The sequence below is a fragment of the Elaeis guineensis genome, chromosome 8 (genome assembly GCF_000442705.2).
Source record: "Elaeis guineensis isolate ETL-2024a chromosome 8, EG11, whole genome shotgun sequence".
In the NCBI taxonomy this organism is placed as follows: Eukaryota; Viridiplantae; Streptophyta; class Magnoliopsida; order Arecales; family Arecaceae; genus Elaeis; species Elaeis guineensis.
This window is the reverse complement of record NC_026000.2, coordinates 130,538,551-130,555,706: the sequence shown is the minus strand read 5'-3', so window position 1 is coordinate 130,555,706 and position 17,156 is coordinate 130,538,551. Positions and strand designations below refer to the sequence as shown.

Here is a 17,156-nt window from a genome sequence, read left to right as displayed (position 1 = left end):
GTATTATGACCCTGCCACAGGAAAAATGTGGTCATAGCTCATGGTTGACGAAAAGAAATTGAAGAAAAAAAAGAAATTAAAATTTGGAAAGAAACTTGAATTTTCGAAAAAGAAATGAATTTGGCATGAATTATGTTGCATAATTGAAATTGATTTTGAATTGATGAACTCTATATGCTTATTTTCTATAAATGATTATTTACTTATATGCCTGATGAAATCTGTTGAGAAGTGATCATTGCTTACTGGGTTGTCTAGCTCATTACCTCCTATTTTACTATTTTTACAGATGTTGAGGAATTAAGATGATACAAGATATGAATGGAAGAGTGATCAGAAGCAGAATTTCTATACTTTTATTTTAGGTGGAAAGTCTTATTGAATTTGATGTAAGGCCTATGAATCATTGTTAAATTTATTGAGATATTAAAGAAAAAAATTTAGGTCGTTATATTTTAGATTTAAATTGTTGACTAATTATTCCGCTGTTGTTTTAGGATAGTATGATAAGATACCTTGCATGCTTATGGGAAGAGTTCTCTATGAGTATGCGGCGGTTGCCATGACCCTCGATTCAAAATCTCGGGTCGAGGGCGTGACAACAATATTACTGATAAAGTGGTCACCATAGCCAAGATGATTAAATAATAAAATCATACAAGTTTATTGAGAATTAACTCGCACCACAATAAATGCTTTAAAGGATTACACACGCTATAAGTACGAAGAACAGATATGCAAACAGAGCACTTATTCCCCCTTACACAAGATAGACCAACAATATAGGAAAATCCAAATCTACAATGTCCTGGATAGGTAACCTACAGGAAGGCTGATCTATAATATGAAATAAGGGACCGTTGCCTTCTCAGAAGGGAATGGCCTCAATGAGCAGTGATGTGATTTTGTCTTTCATTGTAGTCGAAGAGTGCGTATATGAATCAGACTTCCTGTATAGGGTTTCCATCATTCGTGCAAGGTTGATGATTCGCGTAATCAAAGACATTGGCATGGCAGTCATATTGAGACACTCCTGGTTCAGAATTTTCCAATCTTCTTCAACCATTTCCAGTAGCTTCTCACATGCCTCCTGCACTGAAGTGCCATGCTCTTTAACGTAGCACTGGACGGCCGATGAGACATGATTCCTCTCTTGTTCAAACTGCATTATTTAAAAAAGAATGTATAATTAAAATAATTATACAAAACAGCCTAGAAATTCATGAACAGAAAAACTCAAGTTTGAGTAAGTTCTTTTACAAATTAAATGGACAAACTAGGACCAACATCTCGAGGCATAGCTTGTAAATAAGGCACATTGCAGCTGTCTTTAATTAGCTAGCAAAAGTTCTTGCCAGTTGTTCAGCTCAAGCACCAGCTTGCTCAGGTGGATCACAAGCTGAACTTGAAAGCTTATAATGTTCCTTAGCCCAAGCTCATGTTAAGCTACAACACTCTTTATACCAATATGATCAAGGTTGAACAACTCAATTGAGCTCAACTCAGCTCAACTCATTGGTAGACTGAGAATGGCTCAGGTAAAACTAATGGATTAATAACTTCTAAACACTATTACCTCAGTGGATACAACATCATCCATAAGCCGGCAGATTGAGCAAATACACTTTATGATTCTTGGGAAGCTTGTAACCCAATCGAATGCCTCCTTTGTTGCCTTCTCCCCCATGCCAACAAAAGAAGCACATGCTAATGCAGCATAACAACAAGAGATCAGCGAAACAGTCAGATATTCCTTGAGAGGTGGCACGTAACCTTCATCCCTCCATTTAGCTTCTTCAAAGTAAGCCCTTGATATTTCTTTGATCTGTATCAGATTCAAATCTCAACAAAATTAATCAAATCTTTACATGTCCTCCGATAGTAACCCAAACAATAACCCTCTCCACAACAATGATATGAAAAATGAAATAGCTAATGTAGATTTTGATTTTGTAGAAATACATTTAGATAATGAATATTAACCGTAGACTCAGATTTGAAATGCATGTTATCATGAATAATTTTTTTGGCTAAAATTATTTGAAAAAAAAGCTTGATAATGTGATGGAGGTAGTAATCATACTGATTCTTTAAGATAGTCTACTCTATAGGAGTTTCCCTCGTTTGTGAGCTCATTCTCAAATTCCTTGAATGTGTCATATAGATAAAGGAAGTGGAGTTTAAAGACCTCATCTAGCTGATCCGATGCCTCAATATCCCACCTGCATGTAGGTACATCTACTGTAGTCAAGATGGAGGAAAAAGTAATAAAGAGAAAAAAGAAATACAAGAAGACTACAAGAAATCTGTAGAGCGCATTCGCTTCTTATCACTAACAAATGGTGGTGGAAGAGGTGGAAGTCAATAAATGCCAGTAATATGGAGGTGTATAAAGTTTTTATGAAATCTCTTATTGACTAGGAAAAATTCCCTCTTCAATATAGATTAGAGAGACACTGGATTTCTTTTATCACTGGATTAATTAAATATTGTATGTGGCCATAGTATCAAAAAGAAAAAACTCTGAAAAAAGAGGGGAAAAATCTGAAAAGGCTTTTCAAATCCACCATAGAAGATAGGTTGTTGCTAGAAGACATCAAGAGAGAGAACATACATGGATGGTTTATTTAGGTCTGATAGACTTTGACGAATCATTTTTTTTGCATTAGGTTGTTGTTTCACAAGCTACAATCTTTTTCTTCAGACGATATTTAAAAAATGAAGGTTCTGATTTTGTTTGTGCCCTAACATATATTACCTTGTCCATCACATGCTGTAACATGTACTTCCTTGCATGTGAGTTGATTTTCAACTTTAGGATTTGAGACTTGCTGAGACAATATTTGAGGTTTGGAGTCCATATGTAAGGGTGTGCAGTCCTAAACTAACTCTACTGCACTCTTTGAAAAATTTCATGGAATCAAAGTCAAGTGGTGGAGTTCAATTCCCAGAGTTTGCAATATATAGCAATATAGATAATTACATTTTACTTGCATAAATTTTTTATATCTTGCATAACAATTTGATGCTATTTAATTTTTTTATTTATTTTTATAATTATATTTCATTTTATATATTATGTTTATTATTTATTCAACTTCAAAATGCTTCTTGTGAAAAAAAAAATAAAAGGTTCTAATAGTGCCAACAGGAGATGCTCAAACCTTTGGATTACTTTAGTAAATTCTTGGAGCTCCTCTAATGTGCCATAAGCATCATAGATATCATCCATGATTGAAAGTAAAGCAATCACTTTTGTCAGATAAATTCGTGCTCTAGAATAACGAGGCTCAAAATATACACCAAGAGGCCAAACATAACACTCGACCACTCTATCCCTGCTGAAGGTTAGCTTTTTTGCAAGGCCAATTGATTTCCACCACCTACATGAGATACACAAGGCATACCAGCTTTATGTTAGATAAAATTGCAACCCCAATAAAGTCAAAGTGGCACAAAAATGCATCATATATGATTGATGCATTTAGGCAATACTTAATTGATACAGTATTACATACAAATAGTATAGTTGAGAGACTTCATAAAAAGTAGATAAATAAATGAATAAATAAATTAGTTAAATAGTTAAGATTTTTGAATTACCATATTCTTATCACAAACATTTAAAACTTAAACTAACATATGGCTTAATTCACTAGTACAAGGGAATTATTTAACAAAATACGAAGATTTGGCATATTAAGAAAATGTGGAGAATATGTCTAACATTAACAAGGAGTTCTAATGATTAAAAATTAGTTATCACAAGAAATAAATTGCACAATTAATCTGTAGTTGATAAAGTTTCTTGAATAGGTACATGGGAATTCTTTAACAAAATATGAAGATTTGGCATGTTAAGAAAATGTGGAGAATATGTCTAACATTAACAAGGAGTTCTAATGATTAAAAATTAGTTATCACAAGAAATAAATTGTACAATTAATCTGTAGTTGATAAAGTTTCTTAAATAGGTTCTAAACAATTTGGGCCAAGAGTAATATTCTTATATATTACAAGGTTCTTGGGTAGTTTAGATATATGAGAATGCCAAAGACGATCAACCAGCTTTACCTAAGCTGGTTGGTACCCTACTCTTGGTCCAGGTCCATGGGTTGAACATTGGTAGTGGCAATCCTTGGCCTACTTTTTAAGAAAATTGTAATTTGGATAGCTATATTGAATCAAAATTAATTACTTATCTAGTTTCAACTAATATGCATCGATGCTAAACTAACTTATACTTGGACATCGTTATATATGGAATAGGTACAATTTCAAGATCACTTGAATATGAGACGTGTTTGTATACTCACAAATGCAAGATTCATATATATATATATATATATATATATATATATATATATATATATATATATATATATATATATATATATGCATGCAGAATACATGTAAGTTTATCAATAACTGACCATCATTTAGTTTCTAGGTTTCATATATTTTCTTAGGAAATATATGTTAAGATGTGGCCAAACTTTTATGAATTGATAAAATGACCATATTTTAATGATAATCTAAGAGATATTAGCATTTCAAGAAGGAGGAAAATAAACATATGCCCCAAGTATCTATAATAATAATTTGTGACCTAAAACAAATGATGACAAATTATCTAATCAACAAGCTGATGTTTGTAACTTGATAGATAGAGACTTACATGGAGATGCTCCTAACTTCTTCTCTATGAATTGATTGCAACAAATGAAAATCCAACTTTGCGAGCTCCAATACCACATTAATTCGCCCCTCATCTTCTTGATAAATGGAGATATAATTCTTTGCCTCTAGCCTCCTCATTCTCCTATGTAAAGGCATCTCAAGGGCATCTAATACTCGTGTTGCAAGAATTGGTCTCATCTGCTTTTCCATGATCTTGAGATGTACTTTTGCAAAATTCAGTGCTTCATCTAATATATAATCTTCTAGGGTGCAAAGATAAGCGGCTTCATATAGGCTTAGCAAACCCTTCACATCATTTTTTAAGATAGCCTTAAAACTCCCTTCAGCTTCTTTAAACTTGATAAAAACATCTGTATAAAGTTTGAGCATCTTATATGAGTAAACATATAAGAAGAATGACAATAATATCTGAAAATTGCTTACTTGTGGATATGTTATAGCCATGCTGTCTCAGAAGTCGGAAGTGAAGGGCAACAGCATGCAAATCTTCACCCTCGATATGAGCATTATAGATTTGGCTGAGTATCTCATCTATCTCCTTTTCAAAGTGATATGCCACACCTAGGCGTTGAAGTGCGTCAATTAATTCCATCTCTTGTAAGTGATCATTAGCATGTTTTAGCAAGTTCTTTACTTCCTCTTTTAGCTCTCTTATCCTTTCTTGAATACATGCCTTTGGCATCTGCAAATTAATATACAATCAATATTATGAAAACATAAATAATGTTATAGCATTGGCGGATAGACTCTCTATGTACATTGGTCTTGGTCCGGTCTCCCACATGCAGCTCTATTAGTAGGTAGTTTTCCTAATTCAAAATTATTCATCCAAATACATATGCTTTTATCCACGGAAAAGAAAAAATATATTAGGAGTTCATTATTATGATTATACAAAATTTTAAAAATCTGGGTTTTCTTCTTTTTTTTTTTTTGAGCAGCTTTCTTGAGAAATTTTGTCCGATTTGGTCCTTGATCATATCCAAAAGTCCATAAAATGTAATGTATTAGTTGAGATTGAGTGTTGAAAGTCACCATTTTTTGGGTAACAATTTTTTTTCTATTTTACCTATTTTTCTTCTTACATGATTACATGTATTGTGTGAATAGGAGGCATGTTAATTGGGAGTCCAGGCATCCATCCGTCTTTACATTATTTTTTTAGTCCTTTCTACATCATAATCAAATGGCTGTATTTTTTAAATTATTAAAATTCTAAATTGGATCTCACTAATCATCGATTGATAATTTCTCCATAGATTCCTATTTAAAGTGAAATATGTTCTTCTTTTTTAAATTACATAAATATATGTTTATTTTGAGAATTTAAAGTCACAGCTAAAGACACATCTTTTCGAATTGCACACTTTAGAATATGGACTCTTTCTCCCTCTCTAAGAGATGGGAGTAAATATATATCGTTAAGGATCTTTGTATCATTTTTGGGCGTCCAAATAAAATATATATAAAAAGAACATAATTAATTGACTGTCAAATCCTTTGAGAATGTTCCAAATCCTGATCAATAGTAGAATATAAAATTCCTTCTTATGTGGTTCCATGCGAGATGATTAAAAATCTGGGTGATGATCGATCATGCATAGTTCACTGTATATATAGTATTCTAGAAGCATTAGAGTAGGCAAGATAGCAAAAAATATATGCAAACACTTGACTCATCAAGTTTTATTTGTTGAAGATGTCCATGGCTTGTTTTGACAAACCATTATAATAAAAGCATATAGTATTGAATTTGAGAAGAAGAATCTCAACAGGGGAAAGCGCTACCTGTGTTCTCGAAGCATTGACACTAAGCACCAAGCTTCTTGATAAAATGATTAGATAGGTATTGCAATTGGTTTGTGTGTATGTGTATATCTATGTATCTACTGTACATATATGTATATACACTAAGAAACCAAACAAATTAAATACACATTTTTAAAAATAATAAAAAATTGAATGAATTATTTTAAAAATAAATTAATAAGAAATGAGTTCAAAGGAGTTGGGGGATAACAAAGATCAAAACATATGAATTAAAGAAAGAGCACTAATGTTCTCAGTCTATTTTTGACATTTTCAATAGAGTTCAATGGGCTGGAGATGTAGATGAGAGGTGGAAGGAAATTCTTTTCAAATGGGTCCAAACTGGTTTAGGATGCATAGAAGAAACCATATTGATGAGGGATAAAGGAATAAAAATAAATTAAGATGCATGTAAATTATATATCTAACCTCTTAATGTACCTATAAAGAGAGAACTAAGGGTACTCTAATAAGAAAACTTGAGAAATGTGACCTAAAATGGCTTTTATCATTTTTGTTTAGCATCATAGTGTGTATGTGTATGTATGTATGTATGTACATATAAATGCATAGATAAATGAAAAAGAGTTTGAATAGTAGTTAAAAAAATGAATAACCATATCCATGCATGTCAATGCATTAAAAAAAAGTCTAAAATTAAAAACAGCCACAAGGATTTAGTTTACTAGTTCATAAACATTCTATTATCCTATCATTAGTTTTATTTATTTATTTATTTAGATCCACATACATGAAAATAAAAAATACATGCTCACTGCGTAACATTCCCCAAATCATGATAACCTTCTACTGCTTGCCAGTTTGCTATCCAATCAACAACTTGATTTGCTTCCAAACTGGCATATACAAAGCTAATGGCTTCAAATTCTAGCTTTTGAAATGCCCTTTATAAGTGTCGGGATCCTCTATGGTGCTTGTTTTTTATCATAGAGTGTTGGACAACTCTCGTATCCCATCATGTAGATAGATGACTATTTGGCATCCAATAGGATGGCCATGTGTGGTACCTACTGCAATGTACTATATTTGATAGTCAACCATCTTTGTAATGAATGATGTGGTGACTATTGACAATCAGAACAACTTTGATAAGGGTATAAATATTATGAGAGATGTCCTCGCCTCAGCTCAGAACCTTCAGCCGGGGTGAGGCAATCACTTTCCATCATCACTCTATTTAGGCTGAATTTTCGAGCCATATAGAGACTCTTGTGAGAAACCATGCAAAGCTTCTTTATAAGGAGGAATGAGTGAAGAGAGAAGCACCTTTTGCAAGTTAGAGTGCCTACGAGATTAATAAATGAAACAGTCAAGCTAAAAGCACCAAGGATTCGAGTAGATAATTGGAAAAATTTATCTCCAGACCTTACATAAAAAAATTTAAATAGATATACCAAGATCCCACCACATATTCAATCTACAAATTCGTGGCATTGGACTTATCCAAGCCTATATGCACCTCATCTATCAGGGGAGGAATCTAACTCATAAGGTGGCACTCATGTTTTTGTTGGCCACTCTCATATATACTAATGTAATAAAAACACAATTATCTATCTTTAATTTAAAATCTATATCACAACTCCACACAAAAAATTGCATCAATTGAAAAGCATCAATATATATGAGGTTGCCCAAAAAAAAAAAAATTCTCCAATGCTTGTTTGTTAGAGGTTTCGAGAAAAAAAATGTCTGTGTGGAGAAGAGAGAGATAACCTGAAGATTTGAAGGTAATGATAATTCTCAATGAAATAATCACCCCAAACAGTAGAATGGTAGTCTGCAAAGAAGTAAATGGTTTCAACACTATGGCATGACACTGAAGAACAAGGCATAGAACCTTAGCCTCCATCTTCCTCTAAAGAAAAGAATTTTAGGAAGTGAAGATCTCTGTTAAGGGTAACACTAAGGCAGGGGTATATATAATAGTTTTCCATGGCACCTACCATCTCCCATCAATGTTTCTCGAAAAAAAAAAGAGAGCCGTGTGCTAGATGCTAGACTATGAGGCATGATATGCGCGTGAAAGTAGAGCGCCACGGACATGTTAGGTGTGGGGTCTTTTTTTTTTCCTTATGAAGGCTGTGCATGGGTTCCGGTGCAATATTAATAGATTTATTCATATATGATTTAAACATGCATGCACTAGAATTTCAGAGCAATCCAATGGTGATTGAATAAACTAAAATATTAGGATGCACATGCGTGATAAGGATGCACATAAGTGAGTTGCTCATGAGCTACTCGAGTTAGATTTGAGCTCAAGCTCGAGTCGACTCGGCTACTATCAACTCGAGTAGTTCGAATAGTATTTTTTCTTTTTCAAATCGAGCTTGAGTAGCTAGATACTCAGCTTGAAGCCTCGAGCCTATTCAAGTATATAAATATTTTAAATTATTATTTTTATTTTTAATATAGATACTACGATAGTGGTTTGGCTGGGTAGCTAAATACTCAGCTTGGGGCTTTCGAGCCTATTCAAGTGTATAAATATTTTAAATTATTATTTTATTTTTAATATAGATACTACAGTAGCGTTGCCAAACTGCTACCATAGCCTTTTAATGGTTAAAATGGCCAGTAGATAATGGACAGTGGCCACCGAGGGAGGGGGGCGGCGGTGGGTGGGCCCGCTGGGGCGCGGCGGCGGCAAAAGAGAGCGGCGATGACGGTGAAGGCGATCGATGCCGACAGACGGTGGCAATATCTGGCGGGGCCGGGCGACAGGGCCCAATAGAGAGAGAGAGAGATCATGAAATGCTCAAGCCCATGCTGTTGCTCATTGACTACATAACCATCACATACAAGTCATTCATTTCTTCCATAACCGATGTGGGACTATCATAATCAACCATAAGTTGACCTATAACAATAGTTACTGATAACCGCTGCCATAGACTGACCTATGCAGTGGTTATCGGTAATCGCTACTATAGCTCAATCTATAGCAGCAGTTGGTGATAACTACTACCATAGGTAGAGATATGGTAGCGGTTATACCTAACCACTGCCATAAGTATGATATGGCATGGTTAGTAAACCGCTGCCATAACCTATAGCAGCGGTTATTACGCAACCTTGCTATAGAGGTAAAATATATATTTTTTTATTTTTTCTGAATACGATATAATTTTAAAATTTAAAGTCATCTTCACCTTTCATTATCTAAATAATTATCATTAGAGTATCATCACGAAAACCACCTTGATCTAACAGCCTAGATATGTCGATTATTAAAATTTGATTTGATGCCACGAATAGTCGCATGATGATTTGATAGATAAAGACCACCAATAGATTCGAAATTTACAACGATGATCTTAGTATATTTGTATTACACTATCAAAATTTACTTCAATCGGACATCATTATCATGGTCAATTTAGCACATGATGATTTAGACGTTAAATAAAAAATGAGTGATGAAAAGTCAAACGGCATCTGATTATAAGATATTTTTTAGATAAATAATTTTTACTATTACTTTGATCATTTACTGATGATCATAAAATTCAAACCTCACGTATATGAATGATGTAAAACTATATATCGCTTGCTACTCCTTAAATTCCTTAAGTAATTATACTTGTACTTTTGTAAGATGTGCTCAAATAGATTCTAACATATACGTACAGTTTGAATTTTATGATCACCACTGTATAAATGATTAAAATACTGATAAAGATCATTTATCCAAAAAATCACCTCAATTGGACGTCGATTGGCCTTGTGATCACCCATTTTTTATTTAACGGTCAAAATTATTCATTCTAAATTGATCATGCTAATGATGTTAGATTAAAATAAAATTTTGATGTAATTATAAATATATCGAGATTATCATCATAAATTTTTTGATCTATCGATAGTCTCTGTCTATCAAATCATCGTGCGATCGTTCGTGACCATCGAAAATAATTTTAATGATCGACTAAGCTAGGCTATCGGATCGAGGTGATCTTTTGTGAGGATACTCTAATGATAATTATTTAGATAATGAAGGTGAAAATATCTTAAAATTCAATTTCACTTTATAGGTTCACGTAATCATCCAAAATTATTTGTAAGTATCAACTAAGTTTTTTAAAACTCCTATTTGAGGGATAAAATAATATTTTTTCGTAAAATCATCATCACAGCCACGTAGATCTCGAAAATTTATATGAAATCAAAAAAAAATTGCTAAATCCAATCTCTGGATCAAAAATTATGGAATGATGAAGCTTTTATCTACGACAGCGTTATAGTAACCACTGCCGTAAGTCCGACGTACCCAGTAGTTATAAATAACCATCACCATAGGTCAGACCTACGGTGGCGATTATTCATAACCCACCATAGGTATATTTATGATGGGGTTATCCATAACCGCTACCGTAAGTTATGCCTACCTAACGGTTATAATAACCACTGTCATAGATCTGACCTACGGCAGCGGTTATATATAACCGCTATGGTAGGTAACCTACTGTAGGTCCAACCTATGGTAGCGGTTATAGTAACATATGTAGGTCCGATCTATGGTAGTGGTTATCCGTTATCTAATCGCTACCATATATCCTACCTACGGCAACAGTTACAGTAATGCTGCAGTAGGTCCACCTACGGCAGTAGTTATCCGTAACCGCTGCTGTAGGTTATTCCACCACAGTAATTACAAATAATCACTGCAATAGGTCTGACTTATGGCAGTGGTTGTGAATAATCGCGCTGTAGGTTCTATGGCAGCATTTAAGAACCACTGTCGTATAAGTGCTGCATAGCCGCATATCTTATATTCAATTTGAGCTTGATTATGGCTAGATTGATATCGAGTCAAGTTGAGTCGATCTCTAATATTGCTATTTTTTCATCTAGTCAAGCTCAATCTTAGGATATTAAGATTTGATCGATCTTGAGTTAAGTTTCAAGCCGCATATCTTAAATCAAGCCAAGCTCGAGCCTCATGCTATTCAACTTGATTTGGTTTGATTGCACCCCTATGGGTGATATAAACCAATTATTGGTTTTTGTTGAGGTTAAATTGGCATGTTTTCATGCAACAGGAGAACCTCCCTCTACTTCCTTTTTCTCTTTTCTTATCATGGTCTTAAAAATACTCTCTCCTCTGTCCTCTCTCCTCCTCTCCTCTCAGGTACACAAAACTAGCTAATCAGATGAAATAGATTCTTTTGATGGAGCATTCTCTCGAGATAGGAAAAGGAGATGGGCACTGTTGGATTTCTTTTATCCCAAAAAAATTGCTTCCATTTTAGCTCTACCTTAACGTCTCCTTTGGAGGGTAAAAATACTTGCCTGAAAATTTGTGTTTTGCTGGATATTTTAAGTCTACCTTAATGTCTCCTTTGGAGGATAAAAATATTACTTAAAAATTTATATTTTTCTGGATATGTATTTTTTAGATAATATTTAGATAGAAAAATAGTCTACTCATTCTTTTAGGCATTGAAAAAAAGACTCTAAAATCTATTACCCATATTTTTTTACATTAATACTTTCCTGCATCACTTGCTAAAATCTATTCATATTTCTCATAATATCATTATTATATAAATATTATTATATAATAATATATTATAATATATCAAATTATATTATATTATCATAATAATATAGTATAGTATGATATAGAATAATGATATCTATATTATATATATTAAATAGAGGTATCAATCTCTACCCATCATCTGTGTAATTATTCTGAAGCACCATCCGCTATATGTCCACTCTATCCATAGCTTCCTCGTGACGATGGATTTTTAAGTGTTGCCGCACTAGATAGCCATAGGAGCTACAAAATTTTTGAAGTCAAATAGGAGAGAAATTATTGCATGCACCGGGTGTAAGTGAACCAGGGCAAATCCTGAAGTATATGCATAGTGTATAGTATGCAATCGGGAATTGGTGAAATAGAAGGGGTAGCATGGCGTGTTATCCGCTGTGAATTTGATGCGGTCAAATTGCACCTAGTGCATACAATACGGAGGCCAAATAAGAGGATCCGATGGCATCTGATGTCACATCATTTTTGGAAAATAACAAGCATATATAGAGAGGAGAGAAAAGAGAGCAATTCCAACACCTTTTCCCATGACGATGTCTTGCATGGCGGATGCATCCTACCATCCATTTGCTGGACGCCGCCCTTCCAGCAATTTGATTCTCATCACCATCCCGTCACATAACCCCCTTTGTATAACATAGAATTAAGTTGGAGTTTTTAAGGTAATGATTAGTCAATTAATTGATTAATTTCTGGTGGGATTTATAGATAAACATTGTGGTTGCATGATATATAAGTGGGGTCTCACTAAAATTAATTAAGGATGGATCTTTCTTAAAAGGAACTCCCTATAATTACCATCTAATTGTTGAAGACCATTCATTGGCTGATGGGATTTCCCATCTTATAGACTGTTGATTAAATAATTGTAAGCCTCGGTATGATGATTGGGACTCATCTTCCTCGTCGACTAATTGAGATTGAGAGAGATTTGGATGCAAATTCCTCACGATGATGATATAACCAAATCTTTATTTCAAAAAAAAATATGATGAAAGAAGAATGAGTCCAATCGGGACTCATCTCCCTCCTCGATAGATCAATTTTGAGAGAAATTTGGATGCAAATAGAACTTCTAAACTTCAATTTTAGGTTTATTTATATCCATCCCAGGTTCCCTTCCTCTACCGGTTCCTGATTTTCCATCACTGAGCATCATCGGATTCTATTTCCTTTATTATTTTCCAGGCTTACTGTCACTATATTCGTCAGAAGTTAGGGCCAAATCTTGCTGGAAACAATGTATCTCTCTACCATTCTTAGTCCATAGACAATTAATTTCAGCAGGCAATCATTGAATTTTCTTGAAAAACTTAGTATCTAAAATTTCTCTATTTTTTATGATTTTATTGATCTTTTCTGACATCATCTTTACCATCAATCATCAGATCGGAGTCCCTTGATCGCACCACCATAGTCTACTTTTCCATCCATGGGTGCCACCAACTGGGGACCTTCCCTTGCTTCGAAATAAGAGGGGTGATGGATCTACTGTTTCGAGAAAGAAGAGAGGAAGAAGAAGGAAGAAAGAAAAAGAAAGAAAAAAAAAGAGAAAAGAGAAAAGAAAAAAGAGAAAAGAGAAAAAGAAAAAGAAGGAAAAAAAGAAAAGAAGGATTTCATAAGATTCTTGATTAATTACAAAGTATTCTTTTTGATAATATTAATTAATTATAAACTTTCGCTTGCCTCTCATATTCAAAGAACTGACACCGGATATCTAATACTCTACAGATTAAAGATACCAATCTTAAGGGGAGGATCAAAGAAGAAGTAAAAAGAAGAGAAGAAAAAAAAGAGTTTCAAAGTTTAGATTTCTAAATTTTTTTTATAAATTTTTTTTTTTTAAAGTTTAGATCTCTAAAATTTCAACACCGAAATTTTTTTTTTTTATTTCTAAAGTTTAAATCTCTCATATGCCATCAGTTAGAGGCACGCTCACCAACCAATTTCTGCCAGTATCTAACAAGGCCACTGCCTTTGTAGAATCAAAACTGTCAATCTTCACAAGATTTGTCTGAAACTTATAATCCATGCTATACATAAAATATATTTTTTATTATTTTATTATTTTTAAAATATATAAAAATAGATATGTTAGAATAGATAAATAAAATAAAATACTTTTAAAAAAATTGCATCCTATGCATCGCACAGGGTTATAAGTATATTAGAATACAATATATAATATAATAAAAATATATATATATTATATTTTATTATATTATTATATGTTATAGTACATACAATATTATATAATACAATACAATATAATGTATAGTATAATGTATATTATGCATTATTGTTATGTATTACAATATATTATATTATATTATATTATGTTATTATTATAAGGTTAGGGTTATATTAGGAATAAAATAAAAAAATTATTTTTTCGATCGATGGAAAATGGCTTATCCACCTCCTAGGTGGGTTAGACTTTACCCCTATATTTTGGGTAGATGCTATGGCAAAATAACTTATTCTTTTAAAGAAGCATAAGATTATAGGTAAGTTTGATCAATGGAAAAGTTGACCAACTCTTTATCATGATATTTATCTACCGAGGAACAATCCATAAATTTAAATTTTAGTAGCAATCTAATCTAGAAAGTTAGGAAACTAGGCTATTTTTTTTAGAGGGGAGAGAGTTAATCATGTATTACTTGTCTGATCAGTGGATGCTATGAATTACTTGGTTTAGTACTTTTTCCATAAATGGATACTAAAGGATCAGCTGGCCTTAGGCGAGGAGTATCAGCCACCACGTGTTACAAGGATGGATCCAAATTCAAAAATAAAATGAAATCAGGTGCACAGAGTCCATCAAAAAAGAATAACAGACAATTTAATATAAGTGGAGAAATGGAAAATGCATGTGGATGAACAATGTGAAATGCATGTGGACGAATGGGAAATAATCGGAAATGCATGCGTACGTATCTTTTATTTTTTTAATTGAACAAAGGCAGAGAACAAAAATGGAAATGTTTGGGCCCACACAATCACCTGGAAGATGCCTTTTGTCCCAAGAAAAACCCGTTGTCATACTAAAGTGATACGTATTTTTTTAAGATACTAGATTCTCACACGTAATAGAGAGGTGCTATTTAGTGCTTCATGCTAAAAGTATTGTAGTTGCTGGTGAGGAGCCTCAATCACCACGTTTGGCCATGTATTACTAGAATTTGTGATTGTGGGTTGGCTTTTCTTTCTTTCATTAGTCCATTACCAGAAAAACAGAATTCTGACTATATTTTCCAAAATTATTTTCTTTACACTTCCCTAATTCAGAAAAAAAAAAAACAGCAAAGGGAAAAAAACTAGTGGTAATTTCATAAACTGAAATTTTGAGGTATAATCATATTTAAGAAAATGCAAAAAGAGCTGAGCCATCTCGATGGACACTTGCGCTTGGGAGATCAGATCTCTATCAGGGCACTTTCTTATCAATTCTGCTCCTCTATAATAAAAACAATGGTTCCTTTCTAATAGCTACATGTACCTTACAGTCCGTTGAAGAACAAATTGTTCTTCAGGAACGTCATGGTGAATCCCTCATCTTTGCTCGCATTTATGATTTGTTATGGCCCATTGCTTAGTAGCTTATGTTGGTATAATCATAGAGAACTGGTAATCTTGACTGGCATGTATGCAAGGTTAATGTGCAATTCCAAAGAACAATCCACAATATTATTGATAAAGTGGTCACCATAGTCAAGATGATTGAATAATAAAATCATACAACTTTATTGAGACTTAACTCGCACCGCAACAAGTGCTTTAGAGGATTATGCATGCTATAAGTACAAAGAATAGATATGGAAACAGAGCACTTATTTCCCTTCACACAAGATAGACCAAACAATAGGAAAATCCAAATCTATAATGTTGTAGATAGGTAACCTATAGGAAGGCTGGTCTATAATATGACATAAAGGATCATTGCCTTCTCAGAAGGGAATGGGCTTGACGAGTGGTGATGTGATATTGTCTTTTATTGTAGTCGAAGAGTGCATATATGAATCAGACTTCCTATATAGGGCTTCTATCATTCGTGCAAGGTTGATGATTCACGTGATCAAAGAAATTGGCATGGCAGTCATATTCAGACACTTGTGGTTCAGAATTTTCCATTCTTCTTCAACCATTCCTAGTAGCTTCTCACATGCCTCCTGCATGGGATTGTCGTCCTCTTTAACGTAGCACTGCACTGCCGATGAAACATGCTTCCTCTCTTGTTCAAACTCAAGTATTTAGAAAAGAAAGTATAATTAAAGTAATTATACAAAAAAGCCTAGAAATTCATGAATAGAAAAACGCAAGTTTGAGTAAGTTCATTTAGAAATTAATCAGGCAAACCAAGACCAACACCTTGGGGCATGGCTTGTAAATAAGACATGTTGTAGCCATCTTGAATTAGCTTGCAAAAGTTGCTGCCTGATGTTTGTCATATATGGAATAAAAATTTACAGAGTTTTTGACCATTTTTGACCATTTAGTATATATTAAATACTTTATTTTTTATGATTTCTTGTTTAAAATTTTGACCCTTTTTTGACCATTGGAGGAGAGTTATTGTATGATTTTATTTGAATGGTAATAGATCTTAATGAACTTAAGAAGCGGCTACAGATGCAGATGGTGAGTACCATCTGCTTGTATCTAACGGATGAGATGGTGATCTATGTTCTTGGTGAGACTTTTCCAACGGTACTATAATCAAAGCTTGAGGAGTTGTACATGGTAAAGTTCCTCACTAATACTCTCTTCCTCTAAAGACAGTTCTACCAACTACGGATGGACAAGGGACAGAGCATACAAAAACATCTCCGTCACTTCTAAAAGATTCTCACTGATCTTCTCAATGTAGATAAGAAGGTTGAGGAGAAGACTAGGGCATTGATCTTGCTAGCGTCGCTTCCTCCTTCGTACGAGTCCTTGGTGACTACTCTTCTAGTGGAAAAGAACACCATCAAGATAGACAAGGTCACCATGGTGATTCTTCAGAATGAGGTTCTCAAGCAGGAGAACCAGGCTTCGAGCTCATATGGAGGCAGCTCAG

The 17,156-nt window shown here is 33.7% G+C and overlaps 1 protein-coding gene across 1 annotated transcript in view; it reads right to left on the bottom strand.

Moving 5' to 3' along the window:
- Positions 1-640: 640 nt before the first annotated feature.
- The window catches only part of LOC105035625 (alpha-humulene synthase), a 165,480-nt gene continuing 148,964 nt past the window's right edge, over positions 641-17,156 (bottom strand). The window contains exons 2-7 of the mRNA XM_073242817.1: positions 5,125-5,383; positions 4,679-5,051; positions 3,165-3,383; positions 2,084-2,222; positions 1,577-1,825; positions 641-1,162 (exon numbers count right to left, since the gene is read on the bottom strand). Of these exons, the coding sequence (XP_073098918.1) occupies positions 869-1,162; positions 1,577-1,825; positions 2,084-2,222; positions 3,165-3,383; positions 4,679-5,051; positions 5,125-5,383 (1,533 nt within the window). The 3' untranslated portion in view covers positions 641-868. The remainder of the gene's footprint in view (positions 1,163-1,576; positions 1,826-2,083; positions 2,223-3,164; positions 3,384-4,678; positions 5,052-5,124; positions 5,384-17,156) is intronic.